Below are 18,981 nucleotides of genomic sequence, written 5' to 3'. Positions count from 1 at the left end.
ATACAACCCTTAGGAATTCAAAAGACAAATCCCATGAGAAATCCTTGAAGCATCATGATTTTTCATTGAAGAGGTATTTGAAGCATCATGATTCTTCATTGAAGAGGTACCAGTAATTTCTATAAATACCCTGCACACACTTAAAAGAAAACATATCAATTAGAAATCTAATTATCATTCTACTGCATTCAATAGAAATCATAGATTTAGTTTGTGTTAAAGAGAGAGTTCATCACTTTAAGTTTTGGTTCGCCGTTTCTTGAAGCTTGGAGTGCTACTACATCGAGAAGTAAGTCGTTGTATCCTGGGAGACAGACATCGATTCCGTAAGCACCAGTACGGGGTGAATCTGTCTTAAGGCTAGAGGAATAATCCTTGCCTCGAATTTGGTGTGTCTAATTGGGTTTGCATCCTTCTTCTCTTTTTTAATTCTTATTACAGTTTATACACAAGATTGCCAACAACCGTATGTACTTATTGTTTAAGAATTATTAGGTTGGTCTACTTGCAATTGTATTAGGTTTTGTCTGATAGGTCCAAACGAAAAAGTTGGTGGTGTACTTGGTACCCCTACGTTTTCAGATGACCTTCACAAAATTCATCCAAAAAACGTGGCCAAAACCCATGTTTCTAGTTTTTTTCTTCCGAAGTAGAGAAGGAAGTTACGAAACCTAAAAAGCACTAAATAGTTTCATGCTCGAAAATTAGGATTAATACAAAATAATAACGTGGTTTTGTTACTTTTAGTTTTATTTCTATTTTTTTTTAAAGACTTGAGTCCAACGTTTTGTTTTGTTGGATTTTCTAATTTATTGAGCATATAATGGTCAGCGTTTTCATATCTTCACTATAACACGACTTTATCCCTTCCGAATAATTACATGTCACTGGATGTGAACCCATGAACCTACTCCATAAAACTCACTAACACTTATTGCATATTTGGATACCACTTAGAATTATTTTTCGACTTTTAAAAGCAAAAAAATCGAAAATTAGTTTGGATATACAATTTCAAAATGACTACTCCAACCATAAAAATTAATATGTTATAACTTTTGACACCTTCTATATCCAACCACCCTATTTGGGAAATAAACGAATCACACCCAAATTCTTTTCCATCACCACTTACTATCAACTGCTCTCTCTCTCTCTCTCTAATCTAATCTAATCTAATCTAATCTAATGTGATAGTTCATCACTTCATCTCATTCCAAACTCGAAATCATAATCTTCAACCACCTTCCTTGCAATTTCATCCTTGTCCCTCGCGGGCCCCTTCCCACCCCCGACCTGCTCCTGGGCCCTGACTTTATAAACACCTTCTCTTTTCCTCTCTTTCCCCTAGAGGGATCCTACACTTTCCACACCAAAGAAAAAAAAAACAATGGCAGCAAAGGGTGAACCAGTATCATACTATTCACCCTTGCCATCAAATCCTAATCACCACCACCAATCCCATCAAGATGAAGATCAATACTATATCGTACTCCCTCTCCGAAACCCAAACCGTAATCGTTTCTGCAAATCTCTCCGGCAAAACATTCTCTGTTTCATCTCTGTATTGTTACTCGCTTTGACTTTCTATTGTCTCTACCCATCTGATCCTATACTCAAAGTTGAACGTGTGAGTCTAAGTCATTTCAAAATCCATAAAAACCCAACGATTTCACTTGATGTTGTTATGGATTTGACTGTTAAAGTTTACAATAGAGATGTGTATTCTCTTGATTATGATTCTCTTATTGTTTCAATTGGTTATCATGGGAAGAAATTAGGGTTCGTTAGTTCAGATGAAGGACATTTGAGGCCAAGAAGTTCTTCTTATGTTCAAGCTCAATTGAGACTAGATGGGATTGAGATTTTACATGATGTGTTTTATTTGATTGACGATTTGGCTAAAGGTTATATCCCTTTTGATACTGTTACTGAGATTCAAGGGAGACTTGGGCTTTTCTTCTTTCAAGTTCCGATTAAGGTAAATTCTAATTCACTCAATTTTTCATTTGTTTCTTGATATGTTTGAGATGATTGATTTTTGCTGTTGCTGAATTCCATGGATGCCACTCTCTGATTGTACACATTTTGAGTGTAGGTCTCGAAGGACCTAAGTTTAGGCCACAAGGAACTAGTTTTAGGTCACAAGACCTGGTTTTAGGTCAGAAAGAACTAATTTTAGGTCATAGGTCAAGAATTAAAAGGTTATGACCTTCAAGTGAAGTTTATTTAATTGTCAGGATTCCTTGTGAACCCCATTTGGAGCAATGTTCTTGAAATATTACGTTGAACTATAGAGAGATGATGGATTCTTAATTAACTGTTGGTTGTCTTGTTGAATTTAGCTTTTTAGATGGTTTCAGGTTTAGATTTGGGTAACACGAGTACTAGTAGATGGTCATATTAGCTTACAAATTTAGTTGCAGGTTCAGATTTGGGGTTGGCTGAAGTCATAAAACTGAATGTATCATGTGAAAGATTCATGAGTCATCCTTAGTTTGCAACAGTAAGTCCAATGTGGAATCTTGTATAAATTGGCTTGCTGGATAAAGGAAACCTGTATAAAATTTTAGAGGTCCATGCTTGTCATTGTTTAATCATATTACTGCGAGGTTAGATAAATGATACTAAAATTTGTGAATAGCTTAAAAATCATAAGGTTCTGGCTTATAATAACTGTAGTTTGATTATCAGATTTCTTTGTGAACCCCATTTGAGGTTAGGAGCCAAAATGAAGTAAATGTTCTTAAAACATCTACTTTGAATGGAAGTATAGTGGGATGTTGGATTTGTAATTAGCAGTTAGTTGTTTCGTTGAATTTGGTTTCGAAGAGGGTTGCAGGTTTAGGTTTGGGTGACACCACATACTAGTAGATGGTCAAATTTGTTCAGAAGTTGAGTTACAGGTTCAGATTTGGGTAACACCTTGTGGTTTGACATACTGATAAAACAAGGTCTTGAGTATAGTAATTTGCAAATAGTGAGGGATTATGTGATCAGAATTGCTACAAGTTTCATTAGTAAGTGTCATGGTTAGTTGAAATCACGAAACTGTACCATGTACTTGACTTATTTGGTAGACGTTTTGATTGTGCTGTTGTTGAAGTATCTTAAATTTCCGCATTGCTGGTTGTTAAAAAAAAGGTTTTCTTTGAAAACTGGCATGGAGACCTATATTTCAAGTGGCAGGCGTTTCTTGCTTGAGGAATATCCAGGAACCTCTCTAGTCGTTTCTGGAGAGAGATATCGACTTGGGAATTGTTGGGGGCCCCATAGAACTTGCGAAACTTGTCCTATGGGACTCCCGACATCCGCTCTCTAGAAATAGTTAGAGACGACCCTGGATTACCTTTAGCCAATAACTCTCTCTGCCGGTTTTCATAAAAACCCGAAAAATTCTTTGAATAGTGAAGTACTGTCTTCCACTTTATAGAGGTTTTTCTTAAACTTGCAATAAGACTGTCAATCAAGGTTAATTTCTGTCACATGTTTCTTATGTTTTCTATCTAAATATTATGCCACATATTTTCTCTTTCTCAAGATGATTCAAGTCTTCTTAAATAGTTGAGACATGAAGAAATCAATTCAAAGGCAATTGTTGTTTTATTCTGTCACACGAGCTGGTTAAAGACTTATGCTGAACCCTCCAGCAATAGAGAGGCTCAAGCTCCACCAATCCATGGAGGAGCTTTTTCCACGGATTTTGGGAGCTTTCCTAGGTAGGACTTGCCTTTAGTGGTGTTGGAAGTCCAATTGGTCTTTCCTTCTAATTTATGTGTCAGTGATTCTAGGCATACCGTCCAAATGGACAATGCAAAAACCGTGTAGACACATGAAAAGTGGGCCCGCCCCTCTGGGAAAAACAGGGGGGGTGCCGTTTATGGGGTTTCATGTGTCTATGCGGTTTTTGTGTTGTCCATTTAGATGTTCTGCCAAGAATTTTTGTTTCTGTATAAACTGTCTGGGGACCCATATCCGATGGATTTGGCAAGATATAAACATGAGTACTATTCTGAAATGGGGGAGTGGGAAAGGTCTAAGGCTCTCTATGTGGTGCAATTGTGAAGAACTCTATCGGTTTGCATACTTATTTTAGGTTGTGAGAGCACATGTTAATTGGAGCAGAAACAGTAATTGCTAAATTATGCAGGCTTTATTTGTGTTCAAGGTTTTAAAAAGAGAAAGCTTGCGGCGAAGCGCTCTCATACTAAAGCGTAAAGCGCAGCGAAAACGTAGAGCGATAGCGAGCTTTTTAAAATATATAAATAAGAGTTGTCAACTAAATAAAAGAAAACTACGAAGTAGTTCAGACATAATAAAGAAGCAATTAAACTAACTAAGCATATGGCATACTGATACTGCCTATTCTACCCAAGAGATATTTGAATATACTAGCCAGGAATGTCTGCATCATTCATATCATCATGTAGACAGTCATCTTATCATGATCATTATTCCCCATCAATTAGGTTATTAGTATTTAGTTAGAAAACGTGAAACAGGCCCTACTTGGCTTCAAGGGCCAGCTTTTATTTTCTATTATAAGCCAATTCGTAAAGCGGCGCTCTAGAAGCGCCTAGGACCTGAAGCGCAAAAAAGCGTCCAAAAGCGCGCCCCAGAAACGCCTTTTTAAACCATGTTTGTGTTACTGTCGAGTTTTTTGGTTTTTGCTGTCGGTCTCTGATTGTACCAGTTCCGAGTTTACAGAAAACTTAACAAAGGAGAAACTTTTAGGTTCAGAATCTAAGGTTTTATTTTGTAAACATTCTTTGACTTTCTAAAATTGGGTGTAGGAATATGTTAACGAGAAATTTTGGGGAAACATTGTTAATAGATCTACTTTGGATGGAAATTTAGTTCGAATTGCAATTATAATTGCTTGGTAGTCGAGTTTGGATTTGAAGATTGTCCACTTACTTTAAAATTCAGATGCAGGTTCAGATTGGGTAACATTAAGAACTGTAGTTTGATATTAATGAAACAAGGTCTTGGGTGTAGGAATATGTTAACGAGAAATTTTGGGCTGAAAATTGTCACTAGTAGTTTTAGTAATACGGTTTATAGGTAGCTGAAACCACTGCTCCTTGAAATTGACACCATGTTAATTGCAGTTACTTTTATGATAATATACAAAGCTGATTCGAATTATGAAGTAATCTTCATGAATATTTCTTTTAACTCAATCTGACAAACATCATACTCTAGTTTTTGTTTTTTATTAGTGTTGTGATGCAATTATGCATTTGTAGATAGTAATACGTTTGATTGTGTTCTCATCTGTTAGATTTGTACGTTGTTGTGATGTTATGCTTTCTAGGATTATTTGTACTGCAGTGAAAAGGCTGTGTGTTATATATTTGCATCCATTCATGCTTTTTTGATTTTCTTCAGGGGAAAATGTCTTGTGAGGTAAATGTGAGTACCAGCAATCAAACAGTCGTCCGTCAAAACTGTTATCCTGAGGTAAGCAAGTATTCTTGTTGGAGTTATTCTCTTCTAGGAATGAAAATAAATGTTGTCTGTTTCTGAAATCCGAAACTTCTGTTTTTGTTTGCTCAGTGATTAGAACACCTGTTGGAAACCGAGGAATCAATGATAACGTGGGCAACATGGGATAAATACAAACCTGATCTGATCGACCTTATCTTCTTCATTGTATATACCTATGCATGTGTATATGCCTGTTAATGAATGTAAATCTACTATTCCCTGATAACACTTTGAGAGTGTTTCTGATCAGAACTCCCTTATTTGAAATAATTTTAGCATATGTACATCATGTTTCATCTTTTCTTCCAGATATTCCCATGTTATAGATTTTATCCTGTGCCATCGAAAACTATGACCTTGTATCCTGCTGGAAACTATGACCTCTTATTGAACCCTTAAAATCATCTTAAAGGGAGGGAATCAACACTCCTAGGGCAAGCATCACCAAGTGGGTTTATTTTGACAGCCAAATGACAATTGTGCATTTTTCCCCTCCTAGCGTAGGGATTAGAACCTGTTGTATTTGACTATTTTCACCAAACTCGCATAAGATACCTGTGGGAGTAGCCGAGCAAGGAGTTGATTCCAATGTTTTCAGTGGGCAGGCTGAAACAGCCGGCGGATCAAATTACCCAACTGTTGGATTCATGAATCAGGTTGCCTCCCTGGGTTTGGTGACTGACCGTAATTTTCTGTAATTGAGGTTGAATTCAACTGTCTCAGTACTTTGTAGGGTATTTGTGCTTATAAAAATAACATCAAAGCATACCTATTTGCCATGGAATCTGTTCTTAACAACCAATAAATTAATGGACTTCTAGAAAATCAATGAGGTGGATAGAGATAGAGAAGTTTTGAAAAGGATTTTAGGAGTTCAATCCAAAAACATCAGCATCACATAAAAACATCAAAATTAAACACCCTAAAGAAAGATAGATGAAAATGGACGCAACAAGTAGAAGAGACCACAGACATAAACATCAATCTATTATCATCTCATCCTGTAGGTGGATTGGATTTAACTTTCCATTTCTAAATTTATTACAGTTGTTCTTATCATGAAAAGCAATTTAGCTAGCTAGCTAGCTAGTACTAGTAATGGTATTGATGAACCTGTCGGTCTGAATCCGATTCCTAGCAATAATATTAGTACCCCATTGATACTCATTCTGATGATGCCTACACCTGAATGAACCTGGATGCTGAGTTGGTGAGCACAAACAATACTGTACTCTCATGGTTGATGTTGTTGTTGTTGTTGCTGCAGTAGAAACCATCATCTCCACTGCTTGATCATGATGTCCTCTCCTTATAGCTTCTCTTATTAACATCATCATCCTCTTCTCCTCATCACTGTAGTTCACCACTGGTATACATGGGTGACACATCTCTCTCTCTCTCTTTTCTCTAGCTTCTCTGTTTGTTGGTGCTGTAAGAAAATTTATTCTGTGGGTGTTTGTAAGTGAAGGAATAAATAAGGAAGCAAGTCAAGAAAGATTGAAGAGATAAAAGGAGGGGGTGTCATATAGAATATGTAAAAAAGGAGAGGAGAAGCTTTTAGAGTTTAGGCTGATTGATTCTAAGAAAGAAAGGGATAAATTTGGATGACTTTAGGTTTGCTTTAGCTTTGGGTTCATGCAAATATGACTAAGAAAGATTACTTAAGAGGAGAGGAAGTGAAAGATGGTCTAATCCATGGATGAATAAGGAAGAGACTAGTCATTCGTGTGAAAACACTTGTCCAAGTTGTGGATCAATTTATTGGTTACGCGCCCACTGTTGATTCGAAGAATCCTATAATTTAATTATTCTTTTTGTTTTTTTGCATGTTAGAATGGGGAGTACTTTGGGTATATGTTGTTATTTAATGATTCTGGTGAATGCAAATAAAGTCCCCTGATATTATTGATCTTGACTTCTTAGAAAGCGTATGTCGACACTGAATACGGTCGACAATGAATACGGTGACGCAAGTGTTAGATGCCAAAATGCCGACTGATTTGAGGTCGACTTCCGTTCATAACCTAGTTTTATTGACAAACAAAATTTCCATCGTTCTTAACATGCCATTCATCTGAGTGATCCCAAGACAACGCAGTGCATACCCTGAATAGAGCAAATAAATTTCTTTTTTCTAAATCCTACCCAAAAATCATGGAATTCATCGAAGAAAAATGCTTCATACTACTGAAGATTGCAAAATCTACCACCATGATATTAAATTTTTCTGCAATTAACCCAAAATTGCCAAACGGCCTAAATATGTTTCGTGGCTCAAAATCTCCATTGTTGCCCGAAATATACTATGTAACTCAAGTATTATCTTGTGATCTAAAATCTGCATCGTAACTAGAATTCTTACATTTTTGTCTTAAATTTGACACCTGACTTAGAATCTGCCATATGCCCTAACTTACTGCCATATGCCCCAGCATCCGCCCCTTGCCCACCTTTCGTTTACTGATCCAAAATTAGTCTCATAAATTTTTATGGAGAAAATATGCACGATATGAACCGAAAGTGGACCGAAAATATTATCGCGATTCATTTCACAATGGAATTGTTAAACATATTGATGGAAAATCCTGACCAATATTTTTGCATTTTTGTCCTAAATTTGACACCTGACTTGGAATCTTCCATATGGCCCAGCATCCGCCCACTGCGCACAATTCGCTTACTGATCTAAAATTAGTCTCATGAATTACTGTGGAGAAAATATGCACGATGTGAACTAAAAATGGACCGAAAACATTATCGCGGTCCATTTTACAATGGAAATGTTAAACATATCGAGGGAAAAATCCTGAAATTTCTCCAGACTCTCACAGAATACTGAGATTCGCCATCCAAAAAAGCGAAGATGTTAATCCAGTGGGCGCGGGTCTGAAAATATGTAAGAGTCAGCACAAACAACAACATTTCTTCTCTGTAACTCTGTCATTACTGATTTTATAAAATTTGATTAATAATGGAAGTATCTTTCTTTCAAAAATTAAGAGATTATTTTCGATTTTATTAGAATTTGAAATAATATACAACAATAACTTTCTTAGTAACCAAGAAAGACAAAATCACTTCCCCGCCCACAACCAGAGTTTTTGGGGATTTTTCAGCAGACCCTAATTCGATACGGATCTCAATCATGATCTTCCACCTCTGCCTTAGTTAAAATTATTATTCACCTTCCCTATTTCGATGTAATCCTGTAAAGTATAAGGTATGACTTTAATTGCTATTTGTATTCAATTCATATAAATCCTAGGTTATTGTGTTGATGTCTGTTATTCAATTCATCTTCTGGTCATAATTCTATCAATCAATTGGGGTATTGCAGACAAGTATCAGATGATATTTTGTCCCAATACTCTGGTTTTCCGCACTTTTGAAATCTAGGTTACGGGTTCTGATTGGTCCTCTAAAGATGGTTTTTTCGTATGCGCCTCCGTTGGAACTCAAAATCTATCATGATGCTTTCTCTTTTCCCCAAGTTTCTCTGTTGCAACTGGAACTCAAATCAATTTCCAAGGTAACACTATTCATCCATCAGGATTATATCATTTTACTTTTCACAAGTAATTTTTAATTTAAACTTGGAGAAGCAGAAACACTAGGTGGCCAAATTAGAAGATTACAACTGAGTTCAGATCCTTTCATCACAATACTCTTTATTTCCTGCAAAATAGACAACTATGATTCCCCTACTATTATCTATGAACTGCAATCACATTGTTCCTCCTTTTATTATTCTTTATGCTTAAATCTTTTAGACATCGCTCGATCGAACTTGCAAGTTTTGCTATCTCAAGCTTGTTGTCAATTTTAGATGTACAAAACTATATCTTGATTTCTAGTCTACTAAAGTTAAGTCTCGGATTGGGATTAGAATATCGTAGTTGATTATCAGACATGCTGAATAACCCTTGAAGATTGAAGACTGAATTACAAGCGAAGACATTTACTAGAAATCCATCAAAAAAAAGGTATGTGAAGACTGACCTATCCTATTTACTACCGCATAATTATCGTTGTATCATATGAGACCATATCACATGATTGTAGTAGATTTAATATTGCAGAGAAGAAATTTCAAGTTCAATCATATCTTGGTTAAACTCTCGAAATATGATTCAAGCAATGGATGTTCGTAGATCCTTAGCAGTCTTAATTTATATAATTTATTGTTCACAATCTATTTTTATTTCAAGTTGATCATTTGGAAATTTCTCATGCAACAGTGCATACTGTCCATGACTATTGGGAATGTTTCAAATTAACTATGTGAAAAAAAAGAACTGCTCGACGATAGGTAAACATACTAGCATGTTTTACCAAAGTCAGTGTGAATTAGAAAACTGTAGAGGTTTTCAAAACCTTAACATCTAAGTTCGGAAATTAGGTAGGTTCGCCAACCCTGTTTTCAAACCCTTGTGGCATGACTTTCACAAACTACCAAGTTTTACAAACCCCTGTGCCTTGATTTCACGCACTGTCGGAGATTTGTGTATTAGTTATTGGCTCGATTTAGGAAACACCTTACTTTAGGAAAGACCAATCAGTTTGCAAGTTATTTTAGGAATATGATTTCTATTAGGAATTAGTTCCCTATTTAGGACTTCTATTTCTAGGTGGATTATAGATTATTCCTAGCCGAATAAATAGAGGTGATAACCCTTTGGTTATTGTATCCTAGTCTGAATTATTAGAGGTGTGTGAAGAAACAGTTTGTTTATTCTCTAAGTTTCAATAAGAAGTATATTTAATGCAGTGGAGTAGGCACATTGCCGAACCACTATAATTCTTTGTGTTCTTGTTTAAATTCCGCAAAAGTTTTCTGTTTTCTGTGTGAAGATCTTGGAGTGTTTAGGAAGTAGCTAATATTAAGCACAACATTGTGAAACTATCCAGTTCCAGTTTTAGTAGAAGTACACGAACTATTATATATCACTATGTTATCTTTTGATACAATTCTCATAGACACTTCTAAGAAAATTTATTCACAGATTCACTTTGTTCTTGTGGATCATTGATTAGTCTTGAGTGTTATTGAACACCACTAGTGCTTGTAAGTTCAAAGGCAACTTAGTCGTTATGAACTATCATTATGTACAGTTCCAGAATCCAGGATCGTATTGCATATTCTTCTGTGTAATTTCAAGGAAGAATTTTCACATGGTAACATAAATTACTAATGAGAATTTCATCCAAATCTTTTTCTTGAATTCCAAGCAACCCTAGTTTGAATTCAAAGCTACTTTGAGCCTTGAAAACCTATGAATGAAGAGACTTTTGCAGCATCATTTCTTGACCTGTCGCACTCTTGTGTCCTAGTTTCTAATCTAAAGTCGTCCTCTATAACCTAGAGTTCCTCTGAGAAATATAATTAGGTTACAACTTTGAAGTCTTCACTTAGAGATTCTTGAAGCCCGGTCAGACTATTTTTTACCTGATAGTTCTTGAATCCAGATCTTTTTCTTGCTGAGGTTTTCGTAATCTCAGATCAGGAACCGGATAGATAGAAATCACAAAGTTCTCTTCGTCTCAGAATTTGTGACTCCTCAAGATAAATATCTAAACTCTTTATCAATTGGTTTTGGTTGTTCTTGAGAGGTGGTTAAGAATCTAGGCTTCTCAGCTAACTGAGTGTAAGTTACCGGTTTGTGAGATTTGCTAGAATTTTTCTACTGCAAACAAATTTATAAACTTAAATTGAAAAATAAAAAGGAAAATAAAATAAGCTTATTTAGAGGCATATTGGTATCAAATGTCTTCACTGAGGTTAAATCAACACTTAGGCTGTAAAGTTCATTAGCTAAGAGAATCAAGTGCGTAATTTTACGAGGTTCCATAAGCGTAAGGAACATGTATGCATTTGAATTTCTTAGAGGGTTAATTCGGTCTCAACTACATTCCATTCTGAAGTCTGTAGTGATTTAATACAGTATGGTGTTCAAAGATGGATGAGCTAGGTCCCGTAATTTTTATGCCGATCAGTTTCCTCGTTAACAAAAAATTTGGTATCTTGTATTTTTCCTTTTCAACATTATATTATTTATGTTTATAATTGGAATATAACAAGTAGTACGTAATCAATATAGATAGTTTAAGTCCTTATTATTTAAAGCAAAAAGAAAAAACTTGTTCTTGTTTAATTCGTATTTGCAAGTTGATTGCAAGTTTCATACTTGTTTGAATTTGTATCCTCTTAATTTGGATACGACTAGGTTGATATTGGATATTGATTTTTGAGATCATACAAGAACTTTTCTACACAATCAGGTGCACATATTTTTAGTTTAGTTGTGGAAGAGAAAGAGAAAAACTCTATATATAAGGGTCTTTGCTTTAACCTACTTGTGATTGTATGAGGTTTTATCCGTGTAGGTTGCAGAACGAAAAAGTTGGTGTACTTGATACTATCTCCTTTTCAAATCCCATATAAATGCTTATGATCCCTCATTGTTTTAAACTCACCTTTTTCTTATTTCCTTTCCTAGAGTTCATAAGTGTTATGCTTTTATAAGTTTTAGTTCTATTTGGTTTTTATATGTCAAATCTTCAATCTAGGGATATTTTCCCCAATAATCGGTTTAGGAATCAAGCTAGGAATTCTTTTCTTCCAGTTAGACAATGGAAAGATCGTTTAGTAGGTAGTTTTTTTTAACTAAAATGGATAAAAAAAAAATCTTTCTCAGAAATGCTTTAAGGTGTAGATGTGAGTTGTATGGAGAAATCTCTGTTAGTAATCATGGCAGACGTTTCTACCTCTTAAATTTGAATTTCAGCATGAAATGTTTAAAGTTTTAAGGAAATGAAATAGGGTGATATGTGGAGATACTTTCATGATCAAAATTTGTAACTATTCAGTCCTTCCTGAAAAAAATTCACCCACCTTCTGAGGATTTTGAGATAACCCTCCATAACCTTTTCCTTGAGCAAACAAAAATAATAAAAGTGATTGCTAATATCTCAAACTTAGGGGAACTCAGTTCCTTTGATGATCCAGTCCCAGTTCATTTTGGTTACAAATACATGAAAATTAGGCTTTGAAAAGACCTTTCACTTTATCTCAAGTTTGGCACTCTTGCTCCTAACAATAGTTATGATATCAATCGGATTGAGTTTGAGTTCCAAGAGCTTCCAAAACTCCACTGCAATTTATGTCACAGACTAGGCCACTTAAGTGAATAATATATTGATTTGTTCTTGCTCAACCATCAAAAAATGCAGATTCCGGCACCACCTATACACGCTCAAAAAGATTTTGATTCTATATATGATGTTGATGATGATTATTATTATCATAAAATGCTCAAAATGTAGACAGGGATGAGCTTGATACTGACTTGAGCTGACAAATCAAGCCCTTTAAGAATACTTACAGGTTCAGCTCTCAAAAGACAGAACCCTGATCATTAAGCAAATCTCATTAATGTAGGCATTGGTTTCTCATCAGGTGCAAATATCTCTAGAAGAGTATTCACTGAAAAACTTCATCAATGGATTGCTCAATATCAGCCTTTTAAAAGATTCAAATCTGACATCATGTATCAATCAAACTTTGCATCTACCTCCAAATATGTCAGCACTACATCAAGTGAAGATACCCATCATAGGCATGAATTTTCAACACAATCAGTACCTCCACCAGCACCAGCAAGTAATAGCCATTAACAATACCAAGACCCTTGACTGGAATGCCACATGTGGTCTATACTTCAGTGTCACATCAAACGAGCCAGTGGATATATCTACCACCTTATTCTTGTTTAAAATTTATGTAATTTGTTCTAGGTTCTGATTTTAAGTTTGCATTAGTGTCCTTATAGTCTAATTAGTATCTAGGTTCTCTGAGCTGGTGGACTTACCACCTTTTTTGTTTATGCTCATTGTATACAGGGTTAATTTCTGTTTCTGTTGTACTACTCTACATTTGCTCTAATTATAAGTAATAATATAGTATTTCTACCTTGTTCATGTATTCTTGTTATTAGCTAAAATATATCAGTTATGAAAGTTTGATTATATATTAACTATGATAGTGTCTTTGTTTTGGATTGTATAAACATCTTAAAATTTCGTAGAATAAAAATAATTTGGATTTGAAAATATTATGGTTGGATTTAGTTAAGATCTCAAGTTTCAATGTATGAATTTCCAGTGTGCATCTTTCTCTTATTCATATTAAAGCATCCTTAGTATGCTTGTTTTATCTCAGATCTCTGAGATTTATAATAATTTGGTCTAACTTTTACATTTCCTTTTGATCACAAGTCAAACATACTATTTAAATCATTTGCATTCACTTTTAAGTCCTTTTTGCTTGTTAATCATCTATATATGCTCTTGAGGCCTTTTTTTATTAGCTTTACTCACTTGCTCTTCATCAATATCATTAAAAAGCAATCTTCACATTAACTGATTCTAAATTTAGAATTTTCTACCTTCTCCAACAAACCTATCTCAATACTTCATTCACTCTAATCTTCCAGTCAGAAAAGCCCATTTTTTACAATGAGCCCAGTAACCTACCTGAATTTCATTATCTAAATCATCTGCATCTCTTACTTTATTCCTACAAATTCATTACCTTGCATTTACTAAAACCTAAAACTTACCTTTTAAACTCACATCTTTCGTTGTCTATCATTATTATATCCATTTAGGGCCTCCACAGAATCCTTTAGCTATTTCCCAATTAACAATATATGTAACCTTTATCCCGTACTAATACTCTCTCACTATCTCCATCTTTATCCAAGTATCATTTAATCTTTGCCCGACATTAGTTGAATATAATGGGTTTGATGTCTCTTCATAAGCCCAACATCTTCTTCCGTTCAGAAACCTTATCAAGTAATAACCATATGAGAAGCCTAGCGCAATCCATACAGTTTCAAAATCATTCTATTGTCCCTAAGATTGGCATGAGGGGAAGACTATGCCTAATATGGAACGACAACCTTCATGTTCAAGTTTTACTTCAATCACAAAGTTCTATTCATGCATTGGGTACGCCTCCTACCCCTTGGAAACCCTGGATTTACACGCGTATTTATGGACCACCTCATTCGGATGCAAGGAAATACCTCTAGCAGGATTTTCCATCAATTTTCCCCAACATCAATCCAACCACACCATGGGTTTTGTTGAGAAATTTTAGAGACATTCTGATTAATCTGAGAGAAAAAAAAAAGGGTGGAAGGCAAGTAAGAAATCCACAGTCTCAATTATTCCTCACAACGATAGACCAGATGGGTTTTATAGATTTGGAATTCTCAGGTGATCCCTTCACTTGGAAAAACAAGCTATCATAGGCCTTTTGGATATCTAATTTGAGAGATATTAATGGTACGCCACATAGATATATCACGCTAACCCTTCCTCCAGTAATACCAGGTGATCCCCCTTCTAACAAACCTCTTGGTAGCGCCAGAGCTACGACGACCATCTCAGTCGGATGATCCACCTTATTATGAATTGGATAAAAATCAACATGTATAGAGCATACAGAGAGGCCGGGTTTTGCAGGTGCAGTTTTCATCTGTAGGGTTGCAAAATCGAGAACTGTTTTGGAAATTGCCCAACCACTAAGAATTAAAACCACGCTAATAGTTGAACCTTGGGCCCTGCTACAGTCAACCAAAACTGCAATGGCCAGAAGTCCTTTTTGAAACCTCTCCTGCTACACCCCCTTGGTGGATGAAATAAAAAATAAAATGCATCAAATCCCACACTATAGCATCCAACCCAACTACAGAGAAGGAAACCAAAAGGCGTATGGCCTCGACAATCACGCAAAGATGAAAATCAAGCTAAAAACTTCTCAACAAAAACCCGGGACCAAGCAATCCCGATCTTCCTCAATCAAATTGCACTAAACAACTCTACACATATTAGATAGACAGATACCCACTTATAATCAGTATTTAACTATTTAATAAATGAACGCTTCAAAAAAGTAATAATCTTAATATTCGAAATATACATAGAAATTATGATCTCATTACAATATTAAGAAAAATATATATTCCTAATGAGCTCGACTCAAGAGTCATGGGACTTCTACCGAATTTTGGATAGCCAAACGTGCAACGGAACTTGTAAACATACCCTTTGGCCCCGTCACCCCAAAATTTTTAGATTCATGCAACCAAATATGCATTGCTTGAAATATAATACTCCCCGGTTTTCACTCAAAAACATCCAATTTTCAGTTCACCAGCATCTCATTCATCTCTTGGACCATCTCCAATGAAGAAAGAGGGAACTTCCTTAAAATCCGAGCTGGCAGCGAATATAATCAACGTGGACAGTAATAAGTGATCACCATGTCTTATGGTGTCATAAGCAAATAGTATACGGATCGGTATAATGTTTTGAGGTCGAGATACTAGACAACGTTCGGGAAACAGTTTACCGACCTGGGAAAAGTTTAAGGATCACTTCAACTTCTTTGTAGCGCTTTCTATTTATTCGCAGCGTTTTCTTTTTTCTTTGTAGCGCTCGTCCGTAACAGTACGTAATAGTTAGTGGTTTGATCGTCTGTTATATGGGTTTGGAAGTGTGCTTTGTTATTTTCAATTCAAAATGTTTTATTCTTTCAATGGTTTTGTTCTTCTGCTGGGGTGAAATGCAGAATTTTCGAAATGAAAATTTGTTTGCTTCCCCGCCTTGAAAGTCAAATTCTTGTTTTCTTGTAAATTGTTGGTTTCATGAAGATAAAGATGAAAATTTATATACATATACAGAAAATTTAAAACTGAAATACTAGAAGTAACACGAAAGAGCATTATTCAAAAGCCCGACATAAACCGAAAAACCGCGAAACACTCCATGTTGCAATTATTTCATCGATCGTTGAACTGTTTATCGACTGCGTTTGAGTTGGTGGGCCCAAGATGTGAAATATGAATCCCTACCTCTATAATGAATATGGATCGGTGAAATGAATACCGATCCCTATTCTATTCCTCTATCGCCAAACATTTCCTTTATCGATGAACGTTTCTGACTGCTTCCCCTATTCCCTTATTCCCCTATCGAATTCGTAGGGAAACTCATAGAAGATGGTGATTCCCTATTTAATAGTACAAATCTCTCGTCGGAGATGGTCTTTTTTTCTTTTAAGGTTGTGGGGTTTGAAAAAAGGGAAATTTTATAACCTGCCCCCGTTTTTTTTTATCTCGTTTTTTTCATACCCTCGTTTTTTACAAATTTTCGAAAATGCCCCCAACATGCAGAAAAACGGGAAGGGCTCACATTAGTTAGTCAAAACCATTTTACCCGGTCAAAGAATAATGGAAAATTACCAAACGAACCATACCTAAACCTAAAGAGAGAGAAATATCTCATTTTCTTTTCGTTCAGAGAAGAGAAAAGGGGGAAAAGGAGGCGACTGGTTTCTCCCTTTTCGATCTTCAATCAATATAAATCATTTCGTCTAGGTTTTTTATTTTTTTATTAAAGATCACTAAAACTCATTTTCTCGATGGAGGCAAAGCAGAAGGTTATGTCCAGTTAAGATTTTACAAACCCTAACTTTGTTGAGATGGGATCTGGATCGACAAAGGGTGTCTGTTGATGGAGGAAATTGACGAGTTCTGTTAGCAGATGTGATTGAAATCAATTAGGTTTCTCTTGATATTGATATTTGATTTGCTGGATTTGAGAAATAGATGAGGAATAGAAGGTGGGGCTGAGATGAATTGGAGTTTCTGGTCGTAACCTGCTGAGGGGAACGAAGAATTGGTGGAGATTGGAGCTGTTGTCTTAGTTCTTGAGATATCTAGGGTTTATGCCAGAAATTATAGAAACAAAAGTAATTCGAGATGTTGTTGAGAAATTGAGACGAACCAGAAGATGAGTATGTTGCTTCAAAGGATGCAGTAATCGAGAGAGGGTTCTGAATTAGCGCTTGAGATGGTTTAGGACATGATTTGAGAGTTTGAGTTGCAGACAAAGATGAAAATTCTTGAGTTCTGAAAAGAGAACTGATATATAAGTGGATCTGAAATGAGAGTTTGTTAGGAAATTGAAGATGGGTTCAATCTGAATCTGTTGATTGCTATGGTTTGTGGAGAATGGCAGGATAGGGCTCTGGTGGTGTACAAGAAGTAGCTGAGATGGTGAGGAGTTAGACCTGGTGGTGGATTAATGTATGACTTAATGATGGTACTGGATTCTGTGTTGTGACAGAATGGATCGAGGTGAAGCTGGAACTAGTGATATGCAACGCACAAAAGGAAGTTGGTTTTAGTCGAATCTGAAGTTGGAGATGTGTTGTTGTTGGTGACAGGGAGGACAAAAAATGTTGACGTTGCTGGTGCTGTTGGTAATTGAATTAGCAGTGTAAGATATATGGATATTGGTATGTATGCTAATGTTGTGTTAGTTTGCAAGTGGCTGTTGCATGGAACAAGAGATGGACTTGGTGGAATAAATCTGAAGTTGTTTGAATGGGTGCAGTGATTGCAGGAAATTGAAGGTGATATGAGGCAGTGAACTGCAGAATGGTGTTGCTTGCAGTTTGAATACAAGACTGAGACAAAGACTGGTTATGCTATATGCAGTGGTTAGATGTATGTTAGACGGCTTATCTGAGTTGCAGTAAACAAATGCAGGTGCAGTGATTTTGTCTAGCTAGTGATGGCCTGAACTATGATGTCCTGAAGCTGAAGAGAAGAGATGAATGGATTGGGTTGGTAATTGAGTTAGCTGTGGATTGCCAATGGAGGTTTGTGGTGCATCTACAGGCAGTGATGAGCTAGAAATGTACTGGAATTGTTGAAGCTGAGAATTATGGAGCTACAGAGAGTTGCAGCTGGTATTGATGGTAGAGACTCGGGTGAAAATGCACCCTGGTATGAGTGAACTAAATTTATATTGTATTAACAGAATGGATGTGTTGGTTTGTTTCTAAGAAGAGTTTGAGAACACATTTAATGGTGAAGAGTTTGAGAACAATGAGTTGAGTCACTGAGTCGAGTATCCGATTATGACTGAATCGTCCCTGTTCAAATCAGAGGGGCTTTTTAGACATTTTGTAGGTGCCACATGGCGTTTAACTGCTCTAACTTTCTGTTTACCGTTTTATTCAAAAAAAAAAACGGTCAAATTTAGGGTATTTTAGAAAATTTGTAAAAAAACGGGCATACTTTAGATGTGCATAATTCAAAACAGGGATACTTTATAAAACAAGCTAGCTTGGTATAGGGGCGGCAAGAAATGGTAGAGCGGCGGCAACCTAATAAGATAAAAAAGGTCATTACAAGTAAAATCAAGTGTCCCTTATCTTAAAAAATCTGGAAATGACTAATTAGCCCTTATTGTTAATAAACAAGATTAGTAATGATAATCAAGATTGTGTTGATATAACTCTAAAATCAGATTTTTAGAGTTATAAAAAAAAGTTTAGAGGGGAAGAAAAAGAAAACTTATGTGATATTTGTGAAATCCTAGATTTTAATTCACTCAACCAAACTGAGTGAT

General features: G+C 35.8%; 1 protein-coding gene across 1 annotated transcript; it reads left to right on the top strand.

Moving 5' to 3' along the window:
- The first annotated feature begins 1,332 nt into the window (after nucleotides 1-1,332).
- LOC113299819 lies at nucleotides 1,333-5,800 on the top strand. The gene is made up of 3 exons (XM_026548910.1): nucleotides 1,333-1,981; nucleotides 5,392-5,463; nucleotides 5,560-5,800. Exons 1-3 carry the CDS (start codon nucleotides 1,391-1,393, stop codon nucleotides 5,560-5,562), a joined length of 666 nt encoding a protein of 221 aa, XP_026404695.1. The 5' UTR covers nucleotides 1,333-1,390; the 3' UTR covers nucleotides 5,563-5,800.
- Nucleotides 5,801-18,981: the final 13,181 nt, after the last annotated feature.

This window comes from Papaver somniferum, chromosome 7 (assembly GCF_003573695.1).
Source record: "Papaver somniferum cultivar HN1 chromosome 7, ASM357369v1, whole genome shotgun sequence".
Lineage (NCBI taxonomy): Eukaryota > Viridiplantae > Streptophyta > Magnoliopsida > Ranunculales > Papaveraceae > Papaver > Papaver somniferum.
This window is presented reverse-complemented; position numbering and strand designations above follow the sequence as displayed.